Raw genomic sequence first — 27,612 nt, 5'->3', positions numbered from 1 at the left:
AGAAGGCAGCTTTCTCGTGCTTTACGGCACTAATTTCAAATTGGCGACTACACTTCGAAACATATTTTGACAAATTCACAATTACAAATTTGAAACCTGAACAAAAGAACATTCTGGAATGGCTAATAGATGGTCTAGATTGTATGGATTCAGTCGTTAAACCCGTAACTATTGTTCCGAATACCCAGTGTTAAAGTTTTTGAGGTTGCATGATTAGAAATCACATTCCGACTGTCACTTTCATAATCTGGTAAGCAACGCTCTGATTGGTCAGATCTTTGTTTAGCTGTAGCGAGAGATAAGGTCTGATTTTAATGATATTGTGAAACAGGTGAGGTGAAATTTGGTTTAACGTCGCGTTCAAGATTATTGCACTTATATTGCGATGTGCATGCACATGTGTGTGCATGGCTGCTTGTACTAATGCGGACTAGTGCTAGCCCACTGACATGCCGCTGTTTAACATGAATACCCCACTCAGACACAGTATACTCACTCCGAGCCAACCAGTCTTTGTTTAAGCCCCTTAATGCCGAGTGCCGGGCAGGGTACCATCTTTGAACGTCTTTTGGTATGACGCGGCCGAGGATCGAACCCATGACCTTCCGCTCTCGGGGTGGACGCTCGATCACTAGACCACGGATGCGGTCTTGGCAGGGAAACAACAAGTGCTAGCGGTAGCGAGAACAAAGGTCTGATTTTACTGACATTTGAGACATTTGAGTCTATCAGCATTTGAAAATAACTTTTGCCGAGTTCCGTGATGGGATTCGAACCACGGACCATCTGATCTGACGTCAGACGTCTTGTCCACATGACCAAACAGGTTAACCCCGTCAGCAAGCTGACAAGGTAAGGATGTCCTCTGTGGGATGACTCCACGCCCTGCTACACTTCCTAACCAAATATCAGTTCCTCTACAAAACTTAAGAGCATCAAATCATAATTTACCTGTAGAGACTGGCTGATGGAAAGATCAGTTTGTTGAAACCAATGACTCATTCTTGTGATTCACCTGCAAAAAGAATATCAACTTATGAACAGTATCAGGATATGAATCATATTGCACCATAGTATCGGAATAAATATCGTATTGCGACCCCACCATATCATTACACCTAAGATTGTTTGTGAGAAATATACGCAGATAATGTACACGTAGAGAACCGATTCTGTTTCAATCACCGCAAGCAAAATGACAAATGCTCAAGTAAGCCTGACATTGATCTGGACAGAGGCGTCTTTAGTCTGTACTGTGACAAGCAGCAGTTCAAATTAAAAATTGTAAGCAGTTAATCAGATAATCTCCATTTGTATTTTTATGTTTCTTTATGGAAGAAATACAGAGAATAAATTATACCTGTAAGTTGTTCTTTAAATTTTTAATACAATATGACAGTACCAATAAAATTTTATTCGGTGAAGCCATTGTTTTTATTCCAGTTGCAAACGTGAGTGCCACAGATCTGTATGGCTGAATTTGACTACGGTGACAACAAACAAACAAACAAAACAACAATATCACTGTAATTTCAGAAACAAAAACAATTATGATTATACTGTTAGGAACTGATTTCCAAATCCAAAGGTGAACACAGAAGTCAGTTCCAACAGAACTAAAGTGTGAAATCAGTAAATGACAACACAAAATGAGTAATTACCACATTATTTTGTGGGTAATATATTATAAGTACCGGTAGGTACCGGCAATACCAGTGGGTAAAAATGTTTCAGCAGCAATAACAATATGCCCTATATTAAATGTCAGTGAACTCATGAATATCCAGAATTTATCACAGGTGAATGTGCATTTTCTTCTTTTATTTATAAAAACAAGTACCTGTTACATAAAATGGGCTTCCACCCAGGGTAGCAGAAAGCCCATGAGACATTAAAATGATTTATCACACCTTATCAGTACATCTTAATTTTGTTTTATACAACATAGCATACTTCTCACTCACACATTCACTCTAGTAATACAAATATAAAACTGCATTTATCATCCAAAACTGGCTCCCAGAGGAGCTTTGCGGAGATCAAGCAAATTGCATCACAACGCTTGGTAGACCATAGTGACGTCATTGGTTGCCATGACGTCACAATCAAATGACATCACTAATGGCTCTGTTACTGAAGCTGTTAGCAGTACTTTTTACACTTAAGACACTGCTTATTACTCCAAAACTGAAAAAGTTGGAAGAATGGTGTTGGCTGATAAATAAAAGCTCACCTGAGCGTCTTTTGATATCAAATACATCAACACTCGTTGATATATTTGATATCAAGAGACACGAGGGTGAGATTCTCTATATATCAAGGATGCACAAACTATAAAAGGGTAAATATCATATTGCAATGCAGGAAAGGACATGGTCTCAAACATTAAAGTCATAAGTATAAAACTAAAAATAAAATATAAGCTGCTCCTCATTTTAGAAAAATTTATGATACAGCATCACAGCTCCATAGAATTTCTGTTGATTACCTGTCTTGAAAGCAATATCTTTTTCCATGTTGTATAATGAAAAAGCTTCCTTTTATATACATGGAAATAAAGTTTTGTATTTTTGAATACAGGTGAATGTATAGACGAAGCATGTGCTTCTTTCTTGAATGCTAGCAGAGAATGAGTTTTTTTAAGATAGCTCTCCTGTCTGCACTGGCCAAGTAGATAAGATGCAAGTCAGATCATAGAAAGTCTGGAATCGCCCTCATCTCTAAGGCACAGCAGCCTTCTACAAACTGTTACCTCACGAAACTCCTCGAGGTGAGGTGAGGTGAGGTGAGATGAGGTGAAATTGGGTTTATCGTCGCGTCCAAGATTATTGCACTTATATAGCGACGTGCAAGTACGTGTGTGTGTTTGTGTGGCTGCTTGTACTAGTCCGGACTGATGCCGATTTATAGTGCTAGCTCACTGAGATACCATGCCGCAGTTTAACATGAATACCCCACTCAGACACCGTATACTGACTCCGAGCCGACCAGTCCTTGTTTTAGCCCCTTAATGCCGAGTGCCAGACAGGGTAACAACAAGTACCATCTTTAAACATCTTTTGGTATGACGCGGCTGGGAATCTAACCCCGGACCTTCCGCTCTCCACGGAGGGGGTCCAAAACTTCTCGAATGATGTAGTCTTCCCCAGAGGTGAATCAATGAATGTAAATAAATTCTTCACAGCAATTGCTCAATTGTGGAGATCTTTATACCAGGAGGGTTACGAAGGTGGCAAGCGCTGGGAAGCTTGCAACCACAACTAAGGGAGGTCACTCCATTCTTTTAACAGTTAGTAAGTATGGTTTTACGCTGCTTTTTGCAATATTCCAGCAACCTTATGGCGGAGGACACTAGAAAGAGGGTTCACACATTGTACCTACATGGGGTATCACACCCAGGTCGTTGGTGAGACAAGCAACTGCATAAAACACAAGGGTACACCACCGCCAAAACACAATCCAAGTGGAATGTTCTATTTCAAATTGTTGTACCGTATTCGTTGTAATAAGCACCCAGGGCACTCTCAAAATTAGAAATAAGGGGCTCTTATTAGAATATTATTTTGGTGGAAAAAAACAGAGTTGAAAGATCAATTTTGTGGTTTATGCTGACAGCCTGAAATGTTTATATACGACAGATATATTTTTCCAGAATTTAATTGCCCATAATTAAGGGTGCATATAACACATTCACGAGTGTGTATTATACTGGAATAAATAAATGTACATTGATCAATGTGCTAATTGGGATTCTTCACTAGCCAATATATGAGCACTTATCGCCGTGGGCGCTTATTACGTCAAATACGGTATGTATATTTACCTACCATCATCACTTAAATAAAGTGCAACAAAACTCCAACTCTCTGTCTCGGTGCTGATTTAATTAGCCACGTATTATCCAGATGTCAATAAGGGCTGAACATGAATCAAAACAGACAAGATTATAGTCCATGATAGCAAATTTTGAGTCTGCAAAGAAAAAAGCCATCCATATTTCAATACTTTTAAAGTTGGAGTGTTGTTTCCTTATAAAAGATTTTGTTTGTTTTTTGTTTGTTTGTTGTACAACGCCGCACTCAGCAATACTCCAGCTATATCACGGCGGTCTGTAACATAATCGAGTCTGGACCTGACAATCCAGTGATTGACATCATGAGCATCGATCCACGCAATTGGGATCGATGACATGTATCAACCAAGTCAGCGAGTCTGACTACCCGATCCTGTTAGTCGCCTTTTACAACAAGCATAGTTGCCTTTTTCGGCAAGTATGGGTTGCTGAAGACCTATTCTACCCCGGAATCTTCACGGGTCGCTTATAAAAGAATTTATTTTTTTCAATTACAATCATATTTTGACAACTACTCTACTGTATTAGAAACAAAACCAACAGTGCTAGTTGTGTTCTAGTCTACCTCACAGACCCCAGCGTATATATAATTATTAAAACATTCACCCTATTCCACTCTCATCACCTACTCAACTACTTATAAATATGTTAGTCTAGGGGACCACTTTAGCTCAGAAATATAAGGTCTTTGTTATTTTCCCAGGGGGTCATTTAAAGCACTTTCAATCAAATGGAGGGAGGTCTTGGGATCACCAGGGGTTTCTGCTATTGTATTTTAATCCAGGGACCACAAAGTCATCAGTATCAAACATCAGCCTCTGACACGCATCCCTTGGCTTTCAATCTTAATTTCGAGTGAGTAATGTTTTACGCCACTTTTATCGCTGTTCAGAATTACCACGAAAGAACAACGACAAGGGTGTATCTTAGCGCATGTGTGGAAGTGAACCCGGGTTTCCAGCTTGTCGAGCGAACGCTTGAACTACGGGACTACCTTGCGTCTACAGTAATGTGAACGCTGCTCGTTCAATGTTATTGTTAATTTATGTAAACGAGATATAATTAATCAAATGACTAACATTTTCTTACAGTTGAACACCCTGTCATGTTTTAGAGACTGACCCACTTCTGGTTAACCCAAGTTACGGTCTAACATTCCAAGCTAGCAATGCTTGAGTGTAACCAACATCCGCTGAACACTCACCTGTCAAGCAGCACGTGCAGAAGTGGGTCCAAAGACATTGCTTGCAGATAGTGTCAGACGAGTTACCTCCCTTACACCGTATAGCCTCCTCTCTGTCGATAGGGATAAGGATTTTATGAATTACTTCAGTGTTCTCCCATACGAAAGAGACTTATAAAAATCTTGAGTGCACAATTTGAGTTTACCCGATTTGGATAGTATTTCAGCTACACAGAAAAAAGCCCAAGTTGACGTCTACATTTTTTTATAACCATGCATACATCTTACGAGATGGAAAAAAAGGATTACAAGGACAAAAAGTGATGTTTAATTTGTGTCTAACTACGAATTCCCGTGTGCTGACAAACCAAGGGACATAATCGTGTCCAATCAGCCAAACTAACACCCAACGGATCCCGACACGGTGAACATATACTCCCCAAATTTCGGCTTACGCCGTTTCAGCAATTTTCCAGCAATATCACAGTGGGGACAGCAGGACGTGGGCTCGTCACAGTGTACCCATGTGGGGACTCGAACCCGGATGGTCAGCGTGAAAAGCAAACGCTTTAACCACTACACCACCCCACTCCCCCGGGCCACACCTTAAACTGCCAACGTATAAAATGACTACAAGAAGTACGGGGGGATATGAGAATTTTTTCAGCCTGGCATATTTTCAGGTTGTTGTTGTTGTTGTTGTTGTTGTTGTTGTTGTTGTTGTTGTTGTTGTTGTGCCTACGTGTGACATATATTAGCTTTGACCTGTGTCTGTTGTGGCATCGGTCACAATTTAGCGTGCTTCAGTCCTGTAACTTGCTGATAACTGACTTCGACTCTTAGGTACACTACTCCTTAGGACTGAAATCGACAAAACTCAGTACAGAGATGTCATGTATACACGTTTTTACTCTAGAGAGTCAATCACCAAAGAATATTGACGAACGGTTGCATGCGGTTTTTGGGGAGGCTTACCGATAACATGCCACAATAAACGTTGGGTGAAGGATTTAAGAGTGGTACCGAGAGTTTGGAAGATGACTCCCACTCTAGCCACCCACCCCCGGACAGAATTTATTATGTAGCACGGGGAACAACTGAAAAGGTTGATAGATAATAATTTTTGGAATATATATTTAATATTATTTACCAACATAGCCAGCGGGATCCGTTGGTTGTTAGTTTGACGGATTTGACATGATAAAGGTCTTTGGTATATCAGCACACGTCAATTTGTAGCTTACACAAATATCAGTTTAACAGTTTAACCCTTGTACATCCTCCTTCCAACTCTCAGGATGGGTAGTTATAAAAAGACGGTAAACGCCACTTTGGCATCACTGTGTAATTGAATGGAATCGTGCCTGATATCTTAGAAATGCGGAAAACAACTTCGAAAGCTGCCCTCGGAGTATTTTACGATCGCTTCAGCCGGATTACAATATTCGGGGACATTGTCAATTCTCGTTCACATCCTTAAATATACGCGTGGGTAGTTAGCGAGCTGGTAAAATGGAGAATGTTATTCATGTTTTGTTGAAACACTAGGTCATTCATCAATACATTGCGATATTAAACCCAGACTTCTTCATGCATCGGTACATTTCGTTTCACAAATTATTTTGAACATCTGCACATAAGATGGTTTACTAAACCGTGCACATCATTAATCCAACTAATACATTGGTATTGTTAAAATCTGAATTCTGAAATAGATTTTGTAAAAAGGAAAAATCTTTTATGTTTCTTACAAAGAAAAGTACAAACTTTATGGTCGTGACAATACCATATCGTGGATAGAGTATCGTGACGTGTACCATATCGTGGACAGAGTATCGTTTTACACTCTTTAAAGAAAGAAACGCACACGTAGATTTTTAGTAAATTTATTGTACCTAATAAAGTCGATATATTCGATTTAATATCATAGATACAAATATGAAATTTTGGAGCTCGATAGTCACATTTTGTCGTTGTACAAAGGAATTAAAAACTGTTCATTGTCATGTCGCATAAGGCCACAAGGTGGCGCTGAACTCAGTATCTCATGTGACCGCCCCGGGCAGCAATCACGACTCTGCATCTCCTCGGCACTGACTGGATAAATGTACGAATTCCGTATGCGGAATTCTGCGACATTCTGCTTGTAACGCGTTGGCCAGTTGTGGGAGTGTCTGCAGCGTGTTCTGACGTTGACGTACACGTCGATCGAGTTCATCCCAGAGGTGTTCGAGTGGGTTGAGATCTGGAGATGTTGGCATTATGGAGGTAGTCTACCGTGACACGAGCTGTGTGCGGTGGTGCGTTGTCCTGTTGAAACAGCTCCCTCTGGCGGTCAATGATTGGAGGTGAGGTGAAATTGGGTTTAACGTCGCGTCCAAGATTATTGCACTTATATAGCGACGTGCATGCACGTGTATGTGTGTGTGTGGCTGCTTGTACTAGTCCGGACTGATGCCGATTTATAGTGCTAGCTCACTGAGATACCATGCCGCAGTTTAACATGAATACCCCACTCAGACACAGTATACTGACTCCGAGCCGACCAGTCCTTGTTTTAGCCCCTTAATGCCGAGCGCCAGACAGGGTAACAACAAGTACAATCTTTTAACGTCTTTTTGTATGACGCGGCCCGGGATCGAACCCTGGACCTTCCGCTCTCCGGGCGAACGCTCTACCACAAGACCACGGAGGCGGTCTGTCAATGATTGGAAGAAGGTGAGGTTGAAGAATTTGATTCATGTAGCGATTTGCTGTCAACTTTCCCTGAACCACAACCAAGTCAGATCTCCTGGTGACAGAATATCGCGATACATTTCGTATCGATTGAGGCCTACCCGTGTACGCTCTGTGTATATTCGGGTATAAGAACATCCTCGAAAAACACTTCTGATTTTATGCTTATTAAAAAACAATTAAAATGAGCAAACTCTGTAGTAAGGCAGAACAGCGAAAACTCAAGAGCTAACATTATCATGTTTTTATCAACGTTGCAGGTGGATCTCCAGCTAGGGTATTGGTCAAAGTTACGACCCACGTTGTCGGGGTAGGATGGTACACCACTACAGCCGGGGTGTGGGTTAGATACTAACTAATCATGATTGCCAACTAATACACACATTGAGTATTTTTTTGCTCCTCCGTATATTGTTTCACGTGTGTCCTCCTGGTCTGACAAAATTGTGCTCCATCGCAAACCAATGACGTTGAGCGTTGCTCCTGCCATCATCCATTGGTTGGCCAGGTCCGGGGATTGTTTACAGTGTGCATGCGTGCGTGCGTGCGTGCGTGCGGTGTCTGTGTTTGTTTGTTGTTTAACGCCGCACTCAGCAATATTCCAGCTATATGACGGCTGTCTGTAAATAAAAGAGTCTGGACCAGACAATCCAGTGATTGATATCATGAGCATCGATCCACGCAAGTGGGATACAATGACATGCATCAACCAAGTCAGCGAGCCTGACCACCCGATCCCGTTAGTCGCCTCTTACGACAAGCGTAGTCGGCTTTTACAAGCATGGGTTGCTGAAGGTCTATTCTACCCCGGATCTTCACGGGTCGTGGTGTGTGTGTGGTGTTTGACGTTCATTGCTTGTTAATATTTAAGCACTTCTTCACTTATTCAATAATGCTATTACATGTGTGGGTTTGGGGGAATACAAATTTTAGGTACCTGTCTTCCTCTATCAACTAGAAACTCAGAAAAATTTATATATATATTTTAATAATTATATGATGGCCACTTCTGTGGCTGAGGTCTGTTATAAGGCAGGCAGTCGCTGTTGTCAACACCGACATCCCACGTTAGGGATGCAGAACTCGCCATCTTTGCAGCATTCGATCTTGCCGGGGAGGAATTCACATTGCTTTATCCCCGGAGGACAGGTGGAGTTGGCAGCCTGGGAAACAGAAATATTACAATCATCATCATCATCATCGCCCTTATCATCATTCTCGCCCTCATCGTCGTCGTCATCGCCAACAATCGTCATTAACGTCATAAAATATTGTCATAATCATTAACAATCGTCAGCGTCATTCATCATCAACAATCGCTATCCTCCTCATCATCATCATCGTCAATCATCATCATCGTCGTCGTCGTCATCGTCATCATCGCCCTTACCATCATCCTCGTCCTCGCCCTCATAGTCGTCGTCACCGCCATTGACGTCATATAATATTGTCATCATAATTCATCATTAACAATCGTCAGCGTTATTTATCATCAACAAACGCCATCCTCCTCCTCATCCTCATCATCATCATCGATATTATCAATTATTATTAATGGGATCGTTCCATAACGTCCTTGTCATCATCTCATTATCACATCATTATCATCATCATCCACAAACATCTTTTCAATTTTTCTTGCCACAGCAGTGATTTCCACACAACAGAAGAGTTTACTACCTGCAAGCCAGCGCAAATGAGAAACACTGAAACACACCGATTGTTTACAAAGTTCATACACATGTTATCTATATGCCCGGCACAGCTCCTACCTTCAATGGACGGACGGGTGACCCTGACAGCAGGGGGTCGATGACCTGTTTCCACTCGGCCACGGTCCACGTCGGTTCCCCGGCAACCACGACATCGTTGACCATGAACGTCGGGGTATGCGCCACTCCTCCTGATAGTAGATTATAGAACATGCCCATTCACGTTATCTTTACTCGTTTTATTAACTGTGCATGGTTTATCATATATCTGATACATATATTAGTATACTGTTTGAAATAACTTCGCTACGAAACCGCAATTCAATAAATCAGGACTAACTTGTTATCACTCTATGTTTCTAATTTCGCTGTGTTAAATGGCGGTGGAGACGGTAAACTCAAACCGTATATCTTCGATATATGGACTCTGGTCTTTGCAGGTTCATTACTTTTGACAAAAGACATTTTCAATCGAAATAGTTAGTGTGCTTACTAGGTAATGGTTTGAGAAAAAGAGGGTATAAATGTTTTCACGATATTTTTGAAACTTTGTAACTTGTAATTGTTGTTACAGAGTGTACACGTGTTTGTTAGATCATAACGGTATAAGGATAAACTCCTACGACCGGGGAAAGTTGCTATTTTTAGCCAACGAATCAAGCCACGGCCTGTTCCCAGCGGGAGGGAAACCAACGAGCGCTCAGACAAATGTTCAGCGTTCAGATTACATCGAGAAACGGCAATATTTCTCGTGCAATATGTGCCACAGTCACGCGGCTATGTGCTCTACACACTGCTTCAATATAAGGCATCTGTAGGGTTCGCTCACTTGTCTTCCGTGAGTTAAGAACGTCCTTATCCAATTCAGTGACTAAACATACTAAACCCGTGTTTAGCTAGGCATTTTCGGGGTACCGTCTTCGTGGTCTAGTGACCACGTCAATCCATAAGACGTTATAAGATGTTATTTGATGTTACTCTGCCTTGCGCGGGGATAAAACAAGGGCAGGTCGGATCAGACTCTGTATACTGTGTCTGAGTGGGGTATCCATGTTAAAATGCAAATGACGTTAAACCCTATCTCACCTCACCTTCACCTCACCCTGCGGACTTTACGAGAGGAAGTACGGTATGCTTACGTGTGCAGCAGTACTTCCAGCCGAGCCTCGTGTCCATCTCGATATTCTCATCCATTATCATGGCTGTAAACTGGGAGGCCGGTACGCCCATCTTGTCAGCAATATTGGCAAACATTCTGAAACAAAAGACGATGTGTAAGTCATTGATTCACCGAAAAATTTAAAGGAAGCGCTTTCATATCCTCGGTTACTTCCCTGCATTGTATCTCCATTCTATTAAAATACCCTGGACCAATTCGCCACCAAAAGGTTCGTTTCGGAAGTGACGTCACCATATTATCTATTATCACCAGCCTGGCACAGAATTTCCCTCGCTCATGGGTGTAAATTGATTGGGTGGCTATTTTTAGCGTCATGCCAATCGGGTTAATGGGTCTAGGGTAATTGTAATAAATTTGAGATATAATACACTGGGAAATTTCGCCGCGAACAGTGAGTAGGTGAGTTGGGTTTAACGCCGCTTTGAACAGTATTCCATTTATATCACGGCGTGTCAGCTTAATGTGGGAGGAAAGCCTGAAAGGATGCAGGCATTAGACGTTTTTCCCCTTTGGCGAAACCCACGAGCACGGGTATGGTGCTGACAAACCTAAAAACATGATCGGGACGAACCGAGATTCGAACCCACAATCATAAGTTTCTGGATGCCCAAGGGACGCAATTATGCACAGCGAATTGCGGCGCCTTAGACGACTGGGACACCCGTGCCCAATAACCACTCACTCACTGGGCAATCGAGGAGGATGCTTTCAAGGAAGGAACCCAAAACTATTTTTTTTGAATCAGCTTAATCGATTACTCCAATCAATTCAATCAACTTTGCATCAAGTCAATCTTGGGTTTAGCAGAGGAGATAACAGTCCTTACCCTGCCGGCTGAATTTTGTGAATCACCATAGTAATCCATATGTACAGAAGTGTGTCCTCTTCAATCTAAGAGGAATATGGCCCTATGATCAAAGACGCGCAATGGCCTGTGCAGAGTTGCGTCCCTTACGCGTACCAGGACCCGGTGATCGTGGGTACGGAGCCTTGCTATGACGTTGGCCCTTTGGTCAGGTAAAACGGTTGCTCACTACTTACTCTACAATCTGGATGTCCGGCAAATTGATGGTGGCGTTATTAGAGAAAAGGTCCATGTTTTCGTAAATAGTTTTTATCCAGTTGAATGTCATGGCGTTATCCGACGCGTTGTTGAAGATGTGCGAACCCTGTCGGAAAACAGCATAACAGGGTCTCGTCAGTCTTTGTTTACAAACCCAAGCACAACAGTGCTGCAATACCATGCACTCTCACAACAAACCCAAAAGGAAAAAATATATGGAACGTTTGCACTTTCATAGCTCTGTGCAATGGGGCCGGGCCTCACTCATTCGTGTTAAATATCATCATCATCATCATCATAATCATCATCATAATCATCATCATCATCATCGAAATCAGTCAGATTCCGCGTACATTATATATCAATAAATAATTACAATAATAACATAGAACCCAGTAACACTAATTACATAGACACACTCATATGGGGATAGCTATACCTATATTATATAGCCTAACAGTACATTGATGCTTGTCATGCTTGTCGTAAGAGGCGACTAACAGGATCGTGTGGTCAGGCTCGCTAATTTTGCCTGTCATCATGTCCCAAATGCGTAGATCGATGCTCATGGTGTCAATCACATTAATAGACATACGTCATATAGCTGGACTATTACCGAGTGCGGCGGTAAACACAGAATTAGCTTCGCGCAAAGTTTCCATCGCTCATGGGGTAAAAAGAAGGTATGGTAGCATATGGGTCCAGTATATATTTCATAATAGTATGGAGATCTAGTACGCAGGATAACCAAGCATATAAAATACCATGGGTAATGATAATTTATACTTTATAACAGTGAGTGAGTGAGTTAGGTTTAACGCCGCTTTTAACAGTATTCCAGTTATATCGCGGCTTCAGCTTAATGTGGGAGGAAAGCCCGAATTGATGCAGGTCTCAGACGTTTACCACTTCGGTGAAACCCACGAGCAAGGGGTATGGTGCTGACAAACCTAAGAATATAATCGGGGCGAACCGGGATTCGAACCCACAATCATAGGTTTCTGGCGTGCCCAAGGGACGCAACTGTGCACAGCGAATCGCGGCGCCTTAGACGACTGGGCCACCCGTGCCCCCTTACTTTATAACATGTTGTGCCTCGATCACCTTTGTAGAGTAAATATGCCAACGATATTCTTACTAAGAAGACACAAATTATGAATAACAACTTCTTTAAGTACTGTAAAGGGATAACGTTGTCCTTGCTTGACAACGGTAGAATGATCTTTACCGAAACGTCGCCTGTACGGTAATTAAAGAAGTTGTTATCCTATGCGTCACGACCTTTACCTTGCTGGCGTAAAAGGAGTTCCGGTGGTAAGGCAACGGGAACAAATGTGTCGTCAGTTTCATGTTTTCCGGCCCATATACGGTCGCCAGTTGGAGAATAGTTCCAAACGACTCCTTGCTGTAAGGGCACATTTGGTCGATGTAGAAGTCAAAGTGCACCGGCGCATTGGGGCTGGCAGAATTGTAGACAAACCCCAACTCCCTTTGGGGGATGGGGATTTGGGCTAAAGATGTAGCCAGGACAAGCGAGATGACAAATAGAACCAGCATTGTGACCGCCTCTGACTGAATGTGGTGACACTGTGATTGTTATGTATATGATAGGCGTTCATGTGGAAGTCATGGGACGTGTAATTCAATAGTTATGGACCTTGACTTTGCGATATGATTAAGGATATTGTGTTGCCATCGTCACTTGAGACCACGCTCAATTCAATGCATAGCACGGAAAGCACTGCGGGTATCCATTATTAAACTAGTTTCGTGAAAGCGACTGTCACATTCCAAACAAACTTTGCATCAGTCGTGAAGCTAATATGACTGTTCAAATTGTTTTCGTTTGTTTGTGTCTTCTAATCAAAGTTGAAGTCGAATTTCTTTTCAGCACAGAATAACCTGGACTCGTGAACCCGGGGTAGAAAAGTCTTCAGCAACCCATGCTTGCCTTCAGAGGCGACAAACGGGATCGGGTGGTCAGGCTCGCTGACTTTGTTGATGCATGTCATCGTATCCAAATTGCGTGGGTCGATGCTCATGATGTCAATCACTGGATTGTCTGGTCAAGAGTTGATTATTTATAGAGCGTCGTCGTATGGCTGAAATATTGCTGGAGTGTGGCGTTAACAACAAACAAACAAAGACTAACCGGACTCTAATAACGGCCGTCGTGTGATTCGAGCTCTTTGAGGCGGGATCTAGCGTTACGCGATTAACAGTGATTTAATACCACTTCCAAATTTAAAACAAAGTAGGTTTATCTCCTAAGTGGTGAGGTGAGGTGAGGTGAAATGGGGTTTAACGTCGCGTCCAAGATTATTGCATGCACGTGTATGTGTGTGTGAGTGGCTGCTTGTACTAGTCAGGCCTGGTGCCGATTTATAGTGCTAGCACACTAAGATACCATGCCGCAGTTTAACATGAATACCCCACTCAGACACAGTATACTGACTCCGAGCCGACCAGTCCTTGTTTTAGCCCCTTAATGCCGAGTGCCAGACAACAACAAGGGTAACAAGAACCATCTTTTAACGTCTTTTGGTATGACGCGGCTGGGGATCGAACCCCGGACCTTCGGCTCTCCGGGCGGACGCTCTACCATTAGACCACGGAGGCGGTCTGATGTGAGAGTAGGAGATGGTGACGTCAAGTGGACGACGTCTTTGTTGCGAATGGGTCCAGGGTATTTATCATTATAAAATGGAGATATAATACACTGGATAATCGAGGATGTCTCTGTATCGGGTTTAGCAAGTACAGACACGCATGTATTTTCCTTCTTGAAGTTCATCCTCTATATCTCCAGGACTCGCATTTCGATAAACCTGCACTAACCCCTGTATCCATTCCCACGATCTCAAATTACCTGCCCTTGTTCCGTTAGCCAATTTAATTGGCTACGCTACCAAATCTAACGTACCAATCAGAATGCGAGTAACAAACCAGCCTCAACGTTAGGTTGGCTATATCAACAACATGGCGGCAGTCCCATATATTGATTACGAAAGAGTTTGCTAGAAATTCAACATTAAAACACTAACTTACACTCAAAAGAAAACCCTCAAAAGTCTTTTTGATGTCTTCATGCCCATTAAAACAGGCGGTGGCTTTGGTTTCTAGGCAATACGAGTTACCTCCCTTACCTATTTTCTTTTTCCTTATCTCGACGTTTGATTGGTAAAATGTTAACGAAAATCAAGGGCAGGTAATTTAAGATCACGAAAACCTCGCGGAAGTATCCGGGGTTTACTGCAGGTTTACGGAAATGCGAGCCCTGGAGATATAGAGTACACAGTTGACTCTGATGAAAGTAAGAATGGTTTTAGATTTTAGCAATAGGCCAGCAGTATAAAGGCGGGGACACAAAACGGGCTCCACCAAGTGTGCTCATACGCCAAGAAACAGAGAACAAAGAGTCGTTTTAATCATAAAAACAGAAAGGTTTATTGCTCAATACATTTTTCGAACAATACATGCAACACTCACGCACACAAACACACACGCGCTCCTATCTTGAATGGAGTGTACAACACACAACTGTTACAAAGCCAAAGGATGCTGGTTCTCAACAGCGACATCCAACATTAGGGATGCAGAACTCTCCAGTCTTGCAGCACTCAACCTTGCCGGGGAGGTACTCACACTGCTTGACGCCCGCGGGGCAGGTTCTTGTGGACTGCAAAGGAAAGTTATTCAGTGTTTAGTTTTTCACGACTAAACTGTCCACATATAAACCCTCTTAATCCAGCAAGGGTCGTCTGGAATTGGGGGTACTTGGACTAATGGGATTTACGAACGGACCAGTCAATTGGATTTACGGGGTTTCCGAACTTATTTGGCTTAACGGGGTTATACATAAGCCCTTTCTAAATCGTAAGTGTCCCCATTCACATTTTCAAACGATACTGTCAGTTCGGTCAGCCACTAATTTTTTAGTATCCCACCCACAAAATGAATCAGACTGTGTTTGTTTGTTTGTTGTTTAACGTCGCACTCAGCAATATTCCAGCTATATGACGGCGGTCTGTAAGTAATCGAGTCTGGACCAGACAATCCAGTGACTGACAACATGAGCATCGATCCACGCAATTGGGATCGATGACATGCATCAACCAAGTCAGCGAGCCTGACCACCCAATCCCGTTAGTCGCCTTTTACGGCAAGCATGGGTTGCTGAAGACCTATTCTACCCCCGGACCTTCACGGGCCGAATCAGACTGTGAAAGGCCCTTCATCGCAAATGTTCGAGTTGGGATTGTGGCTTCCTCAAAATACAATCTCAGCGATAGAAACTAACTGTTTCAGTCCATTAGTCCTTCCAATGATAACATATAGCAAAATCCTATGTTGTCTATATGATAGCTTAACTATTGGGCAGTTTGGCAAGGACTATGGGACTAGTGCCAATTTCTAACGCTGCAATCTGCAGGGATATTTAATTGACAACAAGTTTAAGCAGTCCATTTGTTTAAATTTGACCTGTGTGTTTTCCTGAAAAGCTTTGTGCTTGTTGACGAAGCTTACCATTTGACGCTTGCTCGCGTGGAACCCCAGCAAAGGGTCAATGACCTGCTTCCACTGAGCGACCGTCCAGCTTGGATCGGCAGCGACAAGAATGTCGTTCAACATGAAAGTAGGTGTGGCAGCAACACCTCCTGAAACAGTAGAGAGAGAGTTTGCATACACCGTAGTCACAGAATCATTTGTATCATGTCAAATTTAAGATGAAATGCTGTTAAACGTCGCGTTTGAGATTGTTTCACTTTTATATGGACCTGTGTGTGTGTGCGTGCGTGCGTGCGTGCGTGCGAGCGAGTGTGTGAATACCGGTTATATAGTGCTAGCCCACTGAGTTTGTTTGTTTGGTTGTTGTTTAATGCTGCAAGCAGCAAAATTCCAGCTATATGAGGGCTGTCTGTAAATAATCGAGTCTGGACCAGACAATCCAGTGATTAACATCATGAGCATCGACCCATGCAATTGGGATACGTCAACCAAGTCAGCAAGCATAGTCGCCTTTTACGGCATGGGTTGCTGAAGACCTTTTCTACCCGGCTCTTCACGGGTCGATTGATAGATAATATGAGCAACGATCTGCACCGTAAGGGTTCGATGATACGCAATCGACCTAGACATCGAACAAACAGTGCGGTGTTAAACAACAAACAAACGAAACATATTATCAATCACTGGATTGTCTGGTCCAGGTTATTTACATACCGACTTCATATAGCCAGAATATTGCTGAGTGCGGCGTTAAACAAACAAGTAGTTGGACAGATAGGTGGTTATTATATTCTAACAGACAACGGGTGGGTCATCGTCGATTATCGAGTGTGTTTTTTATATGTCCATTGTATTATGATAAATACTTTGGACCCATTCGCTGTCAAAACGACGCCATGGTGGGGAATGGGTCCAGGGTTTTTATCATGACAGAGTGGTGATATAATACTCGGGAGAATCGGGGATGCAGGTTGGGATGTTGTTGGTGAGTGGTGAGTGACAATCTCATTAAAATCAGATCTTAGTTCTCGCTATCGCTGAACAAAGATCTGAGGACATCCCATTACGGGTCACGTCAGAACGACCTTTCATCCAACCAATCAGAGCGTCGCTTATCAGATCATGAAAGTGACAGACGGAATGTGTTTTCTCATCATGCAACCTCGAAATATTTAACAGAGGGTATTCCGAACGACAGTTACGGGATTTAAGATTATATCCATACAATCTAGGCCATCTGTAAGCCACTCCAGAATGTTCTTTTTAACAGCCTTTTGATTGGCTAATGTCGATTTCACTGATCGGTCAAAGTTCGCGAAAGGTCGTTCTGACGTGACCCGTAATGGGATGTCGTCAGATCTTTGTTTAGCGGTAGCGAGAACTAAGATCTGATTTTAATGAGATTGTGGTGAGTGAGTGAGTCGATGTTACTGTGCCCGGCTACCAAAATGTATGATGTATGACAACCATTAAGTAATGGGGAATTTTTCAGACTAGAAAATGGTAAGTCGCTTACTTGTGCAGCAGTACTTCCACTCTACCCTCGTGTCCATCTCAATCGTATCGTCCAGGATGAGAGACTTGAAGGTCGCGACTGGGACACCTACTCCACTGGCTATCGCGGCATATTTACTGGAAGTGGAGAGGGAAGAATTGAACAACTGCTCGCATCATTGCTCATTTGTTCAACTACATAAATAAATTCACAACATTATTATTCCACACGTGTCCAGAAAATTTAATAATCACGGAAAATCAACAGAATCTTGTTTGTATCTTACTTAAAATTAAATAAAACAAGATAACATTTGCATATTGAGTTCAGTGTGTTACCACAAACGTTATCACCCTGACCTGTATAAAGATATTGAACAATTTGCAAAGAGGATATAAACACAGCGGCTATCTAAACACTGATTCATCGGAGTTAACAGCGAAAAAAATCGCCTCTCCACACAAAAGCTTCCGTGGTGTAACGTCAGCCTTGTTTTTTAAAACGTTACGAATCCGCCGACGCAAAAAATTGGAATGTCAAAACAAAAACATGAAAAGCATTGGGGTTTTTTCCACCGACCAGAAATAAGTAAAATGTTAAAGAAACCTATTCATGTACTGTCGCAATCAATGTAATGAAATTATTAAAATACTATAATTAAGTAAACATGTATGCACTTAAATTTGTGACGTAACGATTCTTGTCGGAAACATGATAGATGGGAGTTATTTGCGCTGAATTAGTCCAGACAATATTTCTAAATCGCCTCACATATTTAAATGATGAGTTATAAAATTATTTTTCAAATGTTACATATTTGTACCAACTCGATTATCTGTGTGTCCGACAGGTTGAGGGTGACTGCGTTGGTGAGTGAGTCGATGTTGCTGTAGACGGTTTGGATCCACAAGTAGGTGTTCGCCCCCTTGGTCTGTTGGTTGACGATGTGGGAACCCTGCAGGGCGAGTAAACACTCTTTTCATAAACAATGCTGACAATGAGTGTATACACAATTGGTGAACGTTAATGCACACATATCAGCAATATGCCAGTTTCCGTAAATCATTGAATAGTAACTATTTTTGAAGTCCTTAATTCGAGGAATGCATGTACGTTTGTTTTTTGTTTGTTTTTCAATTTTCTTGTCTCTTCTCAATGTTTCACAAGTTTTTAGGGAGCAGCGTTTCAACAGGCCTTTATTTAAGGCTTATATTCAAGGATTTACGGCATATGTCGTCAGGGCCCAATGTGGTATTAATTTTAAAATATATATTTTACTCAGATTTGATACCTCTCGGCGGGAAGATAGGACAGACCCTTCAGAACAGCCTATCTAAATCGGGGCTTCTAAATTATCGGTACCAACGAAGCATTCTGAGCACTGTGAGCAGCACATTTGACTTTTGTATCTCGAAAACGAACGTTAACGAGCAGTTCCGAGTGGAGAATATGATAAAAAAATTTATACTAACATCATGTATCATTCAGCGCTATGGCATCTAAAAAGTTGTTTATTCCAGTAAAATATCGATTTTATGGTTTCACATAAATATATATTTCATCAGTAGCATCACCTAATACATAATAAATTGTATGTAGAGAAGCAACAGAATCATATTTCACCGTGTTTATGGATACAAATTAACCTTGCAAATTCCAGGGAAAGTGTCATAACAGGCGATTGAAAGGGAATCAAATCTTCACAATGGAGGATCAGATTGGGTACTGTGTGGGAGCAGGAATGAGGAGTGATTGAATGCCGTTTTCCGCCGCAGTCATATATTCCAGCTATGTGACTGCGGGGTGTCAATAAGCGAGTCAGGACAAAGTCGTATGTGCCAAGTGAGACGCCCACACAATCAACCAAGTAAGTCAGCCCGATCTCCCGAATGTTCAGCTGGTTCTTACGAGGTAACTCCCGTGAAGATGCGAGATAGAATTGGTCTTCAGCAACCAATGCTAGTCGTAAGAGGCGACTAACTGGATCTAACAACTCTCGCTGACTTGGTTGATGCACGCCAATTTCGTAGATTGATGCGCATGATGTCAATCACTGGCTTGTCTCCAGATTCGAGTGTTTAAAGTCGTCGTCATATTGCTGGAATATTGTCGAGTGTTGCGTTACACAACCAAGAAACAAGAGGACAAAGTCATCGATATACCCCGCAGTGGCAAATACTTGTCGTGGATACATATATGAAACTTCTCAAAAGCAACAAAAGGCACCAGTTCACCACTGAACCTATATCCATGTGCCAAGTATGGTGACGAAGTGTTGTACGGTTTTCAAGATCTGCTCCGAAACTAGCACTACCGCCATTTTCAGTCGAAGTCAAAGTTCTTGCCATGGAAACTCGATTTTATTAAAAAAAACAATTCAAAATAGCAAACCGGCAAAACGGGTTGCGGGGGATAACAAACACCCTACGGCATATACAGTGGACCTGATTTGACCCAGAATCCCAACAGGAGCCGGAACACTTCGTATTAGAAGTGGGATGAAATTGGGTTCAACGTCGCGTTCAAGATTATATAGGGATGCGCTTTAAACATCCGTAAAAGTCGACAAGTCGAAGTGTTCATGACATTGCCATTATCTCAGTGAAGGTCTGGAGGACGATTACCCTAGTTAAGCGCTTTATCGTACTTGCCACCTGTGCATGTTTACGACCCGAATCTGTTCATGTCTTCCATGAATACTCGATTATTCATAATACCCACCTTCATTTTCACATTAAGAGCGTGAGTGAAAATTTCAGTTGAATCACGAAGTGTCAGCTAAATGAGGGAATTAATTCACCAGTCGTTTTTCTATGCAACGTGGGGATTCAAGGTCAGAATATATCCCGAATCCCCATGCTTATCGTAATGTCAACTACACAATGAGAGTAGTGTGGTTGCACTGTCAGATCTACCATGTACCTAACTGTACAGCTGCTGGCGCGTCATCACACCCAATATGCTCACGCTATCAACAGCTGGTTCAATGTTTTACAGGCAGCCGTGACGGCTGTATAGCTTACTTCGTAAAACAAAACTCACTACAGTCAAGTCTCGTTAATCCGACAATCGGCTTAATCCGACACACATGATGGGAACCGATTTAATCAGTGCTATTTAGACCCGTTAAACCGACAGTCTCGCACTCCGACTCCGACACACCTAATTTGAAACGAATTGCTGAAATCACTCATTAATCAGTCTCGTTGATCAGCGTACTCCGTGGTCATCTGCCGACTCGGCGAGTAGCTGCATATTTCAACGACTGCAGAGATAAACTTGCTTAACAATAAACAATTACTGCTTTAAATAAACAAAACAGGATTACTGCGCGAAATATTAATTGTGAGATCTATCGTATCCTTACATTAAGCTAAAACCACGCCCACATTTGAATCCCGGAAACCCCCCACTTACCTTGCTAGCATAGAAGGAGTTTCTGTGATACGGCAGGGGAAACAAATGTGTTGTAAGTTGAAGCACGCTTGGTCCATAGGTATCTGCGAGCTTCAAAATAGTAGGCCATGCCTGTTTGCTGTCGGGGCAAATCTGATCAATGTAGAAATCTAAATGAACAGGGGCCATAGGAGACCCTGAGTTGTACACAAACCCCACCTCCCGCTTGGGGATGGGGATTTGTGCCGTGGCTAATGCAGCAAGTCCGAGTGCAAGGAGAAGCTTCATGGTTGCTGTAGTGAATTGAGAGCCCGGCTGTGTCTTTGTGACGAAAAGAACCAAGTGTGCTTATCGTAAGCTTTCTTAAATAGAGCAGATAAATCCAAGTCATATGACTGTCACGTGATCTGTACAAACAATGTATGCATAGTGACTCAGCAGTGTTAAATTACAGGATTATCTTTAGACAAGGGTCACCGTTGAATTCGTATATGTATATGTGGCTGTGTATTAATGTCCCAAACATACCCTGAAACACGTGACCATGACAAGCACAACTGATGGGTAGTAGTATTGTTTATTTGTTTGTTAACGAGAGAGAGAGAGAGAGAGAGAGAGAGAGAGAGAGAGAGAGAGAGAGAGAGAGAGGGAGAGAGAACGTGGACCTTTTGGGCTTGTCAAATGCAGTTTAGACATCACTCTACTGAACGTTTATGAATCACTACGAAAATGGCATTCTAATGCTGGACAACTAAGCTAACATATTAACACAGTAACATATTCAGTGGTCATTATTGATGTGTATTCGATATTTATTCGCCATGCTGTCACAGACCTAAGGAGATCTACAAACGTAGACCCCCGGACTGACATATGAACTTGCATAAATGTAATGTCACTGGAAGCTTTTGATTATTGGCTTGATGGCGATGATGGCGTTTGATCCATGTGTAACCGGACATCTACATTTGATATAAAATACAGCAGCAAACAACAATTAGAACAATAACATCATGATTTACTAACGAAAGAACAACCAAGTGGGAATGAAAACAGGGAAGTTTGTTAATTCCTGTGCCAAAATGTCCCCAAAAAGAAGAATGGTAAATGGTGTTAAATGTCACTTAAACGTCGTCTTTGTTGGAGGTGAAGACTCTCTTGACCAGACGGATGAAGCGGGACCACAAGGCTCTCAGGAAGGACTGGGGTGGGACGGGTTGTGTGTCTTCCTCACGGCCGAGGTCGATCTCCACAAAGTCGGTGTCAACCATAATGACGTGGCCGGTGATGTTGACAGAAACAGAGACAGGGGCTGGGTCGGGGACAGAGGTGTAGGAGGTGGGGAGGGTGGACAGGGGTTCAGGGTGGTACACACAAGGACGCTGGGGAGGAGGTGGAAAAAGAGAAGTGATGAGACAAGCATGATAGGTAAGGTTAATTGTGTGGTGGGTTAGGAAAGAGTGGTCATACAGGAGAAGGATATGGAACAACATTCAAACTTAGACAGGAATCGGTTGCAAAAGCAAATACTGAGAAAATTGATGTCACGTTTTATTCTGTTTCTACAAGCCTAGCACACCTACTCGACGTGGGACAGGAGCGGCAGCAGGGGTGAGGGCCTGGTAAAACCTCTCTGTATGGGGGAGAAGTGATAAGAATACGTTAAATAGAGAGTACATAGGAAGTCATGATCAGGTACAAGTAAGCATGTAGACCTACGTATACCTATGTTTACTTGTGTGAACTTGTATCGTCTTTATATTTGATACAATAAAGAATCTAGTACACATCTATCGGGACAGAGAATTTGCATTACATATGTGAGGATTAGCCATTTAAGTAACTCAGATATTACATAAAAACACAAGGATAACGTTTAGTACATCCCAAGAAACGTTTCAGTACGTTTATCAACGTAAGATTGTACGGGGGTGTATTCAGTTCGTTAGGACACATGGGCCTGTCACACCACATTAAACGACAGATTGAAACAAAATCATCATAAAGCTGTAATATTGGTACCTTGAACATAACTACTTGACATCATGGTGAAAAACTCAAGCGATGTTCAAAATCGAAGGTAGAAATTGATTGACAACAGAGAGATGCAGCAGATGCAATAGCAACAACAATGGCGTCGTTTTGCTGAGATTAGTAGCTAGGCAACGATCGGCACTAACGGAAGGGAGATAACTCTCAGTTTCCTAGCATTTCTTATACCGCTAGTAATGGTTGCAAGGTTGGTTACCGCAGCAAGTATAAGCCCACAGGCGGAGGCCACAAAATGTGGTACAAACGTGTGCGCAGCAAGTTATTAGCTAACAGGAGGCAAATATGTACCATATCCAGTCATACGATCGCATGGGTAGCGTCCTTGGTTACGAATGTAAATATACATGTTTTCAACCACAGGAACATGTATTCTAATATTCTGTACAAACTCACAGTTGAGGCCGAAGTCAGAAAAGACATGTAACTAATATTCTTTACCAACAAACTCGTAGGCACCTACATTAATGATTAAATAAAGCAGGAATCAACCATTTTAACGACAAAATTTACAAAGGAAAAAAGGTTTAAGAATAACTAAATCATAGAAAAAATGATAACAGGTGATTTTGTGACTTGTCAGAGTGTTACAAAATGCCATTATAAATGTAGTAATTGTTGGACGTGAAGACTTTTTGATAAGGCTCTCGATGTTCTCCATACGAGTCCTACTGGGATGTCTAGTATGATTGATGAAATGACGAGATGGTCTACAAATTGTCTTGGTTACGAAATGTCCCGGCAAAAAAGATATTTACAAACCAAAATAAAACGGTATTTTCATGCCCTTAACTGACGTTTATGAACGTCTTGCAGCAATCAGGAGAAACCAGTTTTCCCGCTGTGAGGTGAAACGCTGTCGACCACCTGTCACTGGGTGGCCGATACAAAACTGGTATCGATTCCATGCCCTGCTGATCATACACTGATGGAATAAAATAAAGGATCGAATAAATGATGCAGACATAAGATTTTTTATACAACACTTGATCAAATGAAAGCTACATGGTAAATAATGACTTAATCTCAGTTCTTCAGTATGACGTGTGAGCACCACGAGCTCTCACAACAGCCTGACAACGTCTTGGCATACTCCGAATTAATGCCCGGATTGTAGCCCTTGGAACATTATGCCACTCTTGTCTCAAACAGTCAAACATCTCGTCCAGATTATGAGGTTGATTAATGCGATCTCGCACCCAACGACCAAGAACGTCCCATAAATGTTCTATCGGGTTAACGTCTGGACTTTTAGCCGGCTATGGAAGCACAGCGACCTGGTTCTGCCTAAAAAAATCGGCTGAAACACGAGCAGTATGTGGCCTTGCATTGTCCTGCTGAAACTCGAACAACCGCCCACTTCTGTTAGCGAACGGAAGCACCACTGGGCGTAACACTTCGCCACGGTAACGAACACCAGTTAGACGACCATCCACACGAATCAAATCTGTTCGGTTGTCGTAGGTGATTCCACCCCAGACCATCACTGATCCACCTCCGTATCTCTCATGCTGTTTGACAGTGCATGCTTGGTATCGTTCATTACGTCGTCTCCAAACACGTATCCGACCATCTGCATTGTCCATATTGAAACGAGACTCATCGCTGAACATGGTGTATCGTCAACGACGCAGCTGTCTGGCTCAATGCTGCCTTGCCCACTGTAACCTTCGCCGTTTGTGTTCTTGAGTCATCTTGATTCCTACCACGGGACGGCGACTTTGTAGACCCGCTGAACGCAGCCTGTTACGAACTGTGCGATCACTTAACCGTAGATGTGTGACAGCTCTGAACTCGGCATTCACTTTTGGAGCAGGTTTAAAGCGATCCCTCAAACAAATCAGCCGAATCTGACGATCTTGACGAGCTGTAGTTTTCTTTGGTCGCCCACGCCCACGTCTCATGACAACATCGCCGGTCTGCCTGTAGAGGTTCCACAGCCTTTAGAGGACACTGATGGACTTCTGAAAGTGTCTTGCAACTTCTCGCAGTGACTGGCCTGACCACACCATCCCGATTGCCTGCCACTTCTCCTTCAAACACATGTACTGTCTTGGCATGTTTCACGCAGTTGATGTCAATGAGATCGGTCTTACAGTAGAAGACTTTATACCCCACTGTGCCATGAAAAACTACTGAAACACGTGCACAACATGTCTTCCTACAGGTGATGGCCTGCGTCTTGGAGATGTTGACCATGTACTTCCGAAAAACGGCCACAAAAAAATAACAACATTCGGACTCATTGACCAAACACGTTATGCGATCCCTTATTTATTTCCATCAGTATACTTTGGTCGACACCAAAGATGTTTGTTACATGATGCTGTATTGACCCACTTTCAAGCATGCCTATGCATCTGCCTAATACCTCGGTGGTCAAACGACGTCTTTGATGCTGAGTGGGCGTAAGTGTATTCAGTTGCAATCCTCGGTAGCAAATGTTGTCGTGGTCTCTGATAATGATGTGCAACGAATGTCAAGATGCACCTAAACACAGGTTTTCAAGCACGTCATGCACGACCTGCCCATGACTGCAAACTCATTAATTTACACCATCAATCATTCACTCTATTACTCAATGATTTACACCATCGTTCATTCGCTCTCTATTACTCAATGATTTACACCATCGTTCATTCGCTCTCTATTACTCAATGATTTACACCATCATTCATTCACTCTCTATTACTCAATGATTTACACCATCATTCATTCGCTCTCTATCACTCAATGATTTACACCATCATTCATTCACTCTCTATTACTCAATGATTTACACCATCATTCATTCGCTGTCTATCACTCAATGATTAAAACCATCATTCATTCACTCTATTACTGAATGATTCACACCATCATTCATTCACTCTATTACTCAATGATTTACACCATCATTCATTCACTCTCTATTACTCAATGATTTACACCATCATTCATTCACTCTCTATTACTCAATGATTTACACCATCATTCATTTACTCTCTATTACTCAATGATTTACACCATCATTCTTTCGCTCTCTATCACTCAATGATTTACACCATCATTCATTCTCTCTCTATTACTCAATGATTTACACCATCATTCTTTCGCTCTCTATCACTCAATGATTTACACCATCATTCATTCACTCTCTATTACTCAATGATTTACACCATCATTCTTTCGCTCTCTATCACTCAATGATTTACACCATCATTCATTCTCTCTCTATTACTCAATGATTTACACCATCATTCTTTCGCTCTCTATTACTCAATGATTTACACCATCGTTCATTCGCTCTCTATTACTCAATGATTTACACCATCGTTCATTCATTCTCTATTACTCAATGATTTACACCATCATTCATTCACTCTATTACTCAATGATTTACACCATCATTCATTCACTCTCTATTACTCAATGATTTACACCATCATTCATTCACTCTATTACTCAATGATTTACACCATCATTCATTCACTCTATTACTCAATGATTTACACCATCATTCATTCACTCTCTATTACTCAATGATTTACACCATCATTCATTCACTCTATTACTCAATGATTTACACCATCATTCATTCACTCTCTATTACTCAATGATTTACACCATCATTCATTCACTCTCTATTACTCAATGATTCACACCCTCACTTCACTCTCTCCATCACTCACTCAATCACTTGCTTGTGGTCAAAGGTAAAACTGCCTGTAATGACACATTGAAACAATATGTTGAAACAATAACTTTAGCAGCATCGACTATGAAAACTCAACAACAAAGTAAAATTTCACCATAATTTATTAAGAAATGTACACAACAAACAAAGTTGATCCACAAGATACACCTGGCTATGTGTATAGACATTCATATATACATTATCTCACTGAGAAACAAATATACAGAGAAAACGTGCAGCAGTGGGCATTACTTTCCTTGGTCAATTTTATGACTAACTTAGGTTGTCATACAGGGAGTTCTCAAAAAAAACCATCCACCCCATGAGTGAACAGCGAGTCACATGGAACAACTTTGTTTATTTTTTTGTTTAAGGCCTCACTCAGCATTTTCCCAGCTATGACAGCGGCCTGTAAGTAATGTCTGGATCATACAATCCCGTGATTGATGTTTGTGAGCAATGATCCAAATTGTTGGGGTTGGATGACAACCAACCAACTCACAGAATCTGATCAGCCGATGAATTAAATCGCCTCTTAAAACAAGCACAGGTTCCTGGGATCTATTCTAACTCAGAACCCCAACAGAGAACTGGGGACAGTATTTCTGTTATGTACTACTCCTAAAAAGTTAAAGACTACTCGATTCTTTCATCCTACAATAGTTAATGTGTCATGCCATGGTTAAGTGTAGCAACGTTAGTAGCAGTAAGTTATGGTGCTCTTTAAAACATATACTGAACAAAAAAAAGTTAGGGACCA

General features: G+C 42.0%; 2 protein-coding genes across 2 annotated transcripts; both read right to left on the bottom strand.

Moving 5' to 3' along the window:
- Positions 1–8,740: 8,740 nt before the first annotated feature.
- LOC124142133 lies at positions 8,741–13,320 on the bottom strand. The gene is made up of 5 exons (XM_046510416.2): positions 13,015–13,320; positions 11,706–11,833; positions 10,624–10,739; positions 9,545–9,675; positions 8,741–8,935 (listed from the first exon to the last, which is right to left on the bottom strand). Exons 1-5 carry the CDS (start codon positions 13,282–13,284, stop codon positions 8,822–8,824), a joined length of 759 nt encoding a protein of 252 aa, XP_046366372.2. The 5' UTR covers positions 13,285–13,320; the 3' UTR covers positions 8,741–8,821.
- Positions 13,321–15,149: 1,829 nt separating this feature from the next.
- On the bottom strand, positions 15,150–23,284 carry LOC124142086. Its single transcript, XM_046510355.2, has 6 exons — positions 23,150–23,284; positions 21,149–21,489; positions 18,559–18,686; positions 17,753–17,868; positions 16,255–16,385; positions 15,150–15,406 (listed from the first exon to the last, which is right to left on the bottom strand). Exons 2-6 carry the CDS (start codon positions 21,413–21,415, stop codon positions 15,296–15,298), a joined length of 753 nt encoding a protein of 250 aa, XP_046366311.2. The 5' UTR covers positions 21,416–21,489; positions 23,150–23,284; the 3' UTR covers positions 15,150–15,295.
- Positions 23,285–27,612: the final 4,328 nt, after the last annotated feature.

This window comes from Haliotis rufescens, unplaced genomic scaffold (genome assembly GCF_023055435.1).
Source record: "Haliotis rufescens isolate VD_foot unplaced genomic scaffold, xgHalRufe1.0.p SCAF_38, whole genome shotgun sequence".
NCBI lineage: Eukaryota > Metazoa > Mollusca > Gastropoda > Lepetellida > Haliotidae > Haliotis > Haliotis rufescens.
This window is presented reverse-complemented; position numbering and strand designations above follow the sequence as displayed.

Bases quoted from the DNA above. Each gene is read 5' to 3' on its own strand.
- LOC124142133 (XM_046510416.2), bottom strand. From the start codon at position 13,284: ATGCTGGTTCTATTTGTCATCTCGCTTGTCCTGGCTACATCTTTAGCC. The intron at 11,834-13,014 runs GTAAAGGTCGTG...GTTTTCCGACAG, and splicing joins ACTCCTTTTACGCCAGCAAG to GGTTCGCACATCTTCAACAA. The intron at 8,936-9,544 runs GTAGGAGCTGTG...TCTGTTTCCCAG, and splicing joins CACCCGTCCGTCCATTGAAG to GCTGCCAACTCCACCTGTCC.
- LOC124142086 (XM_046510355.2), bottom strand. From the start codon at position 21,415: ATGAAGCTTCTCCTTGCACTCGGACTTGCTGCATTAGCCACGGCACAA. The intron at 16,386-17,752 runs GTAAGCGACTTA...CTACTGTTTCAG, and splicing joins GTGGAAGTACTGCTGCACAA to GAGGTGTTGCTGCCACACCT. The intron at 15,407-16,254 runs GTAAGCTTCGTC...TTTCCTTTGCAG, and splicing joins ACGCGAGCAAGCGTCAAATG to TCCACAAGAACCTGCCCCGC.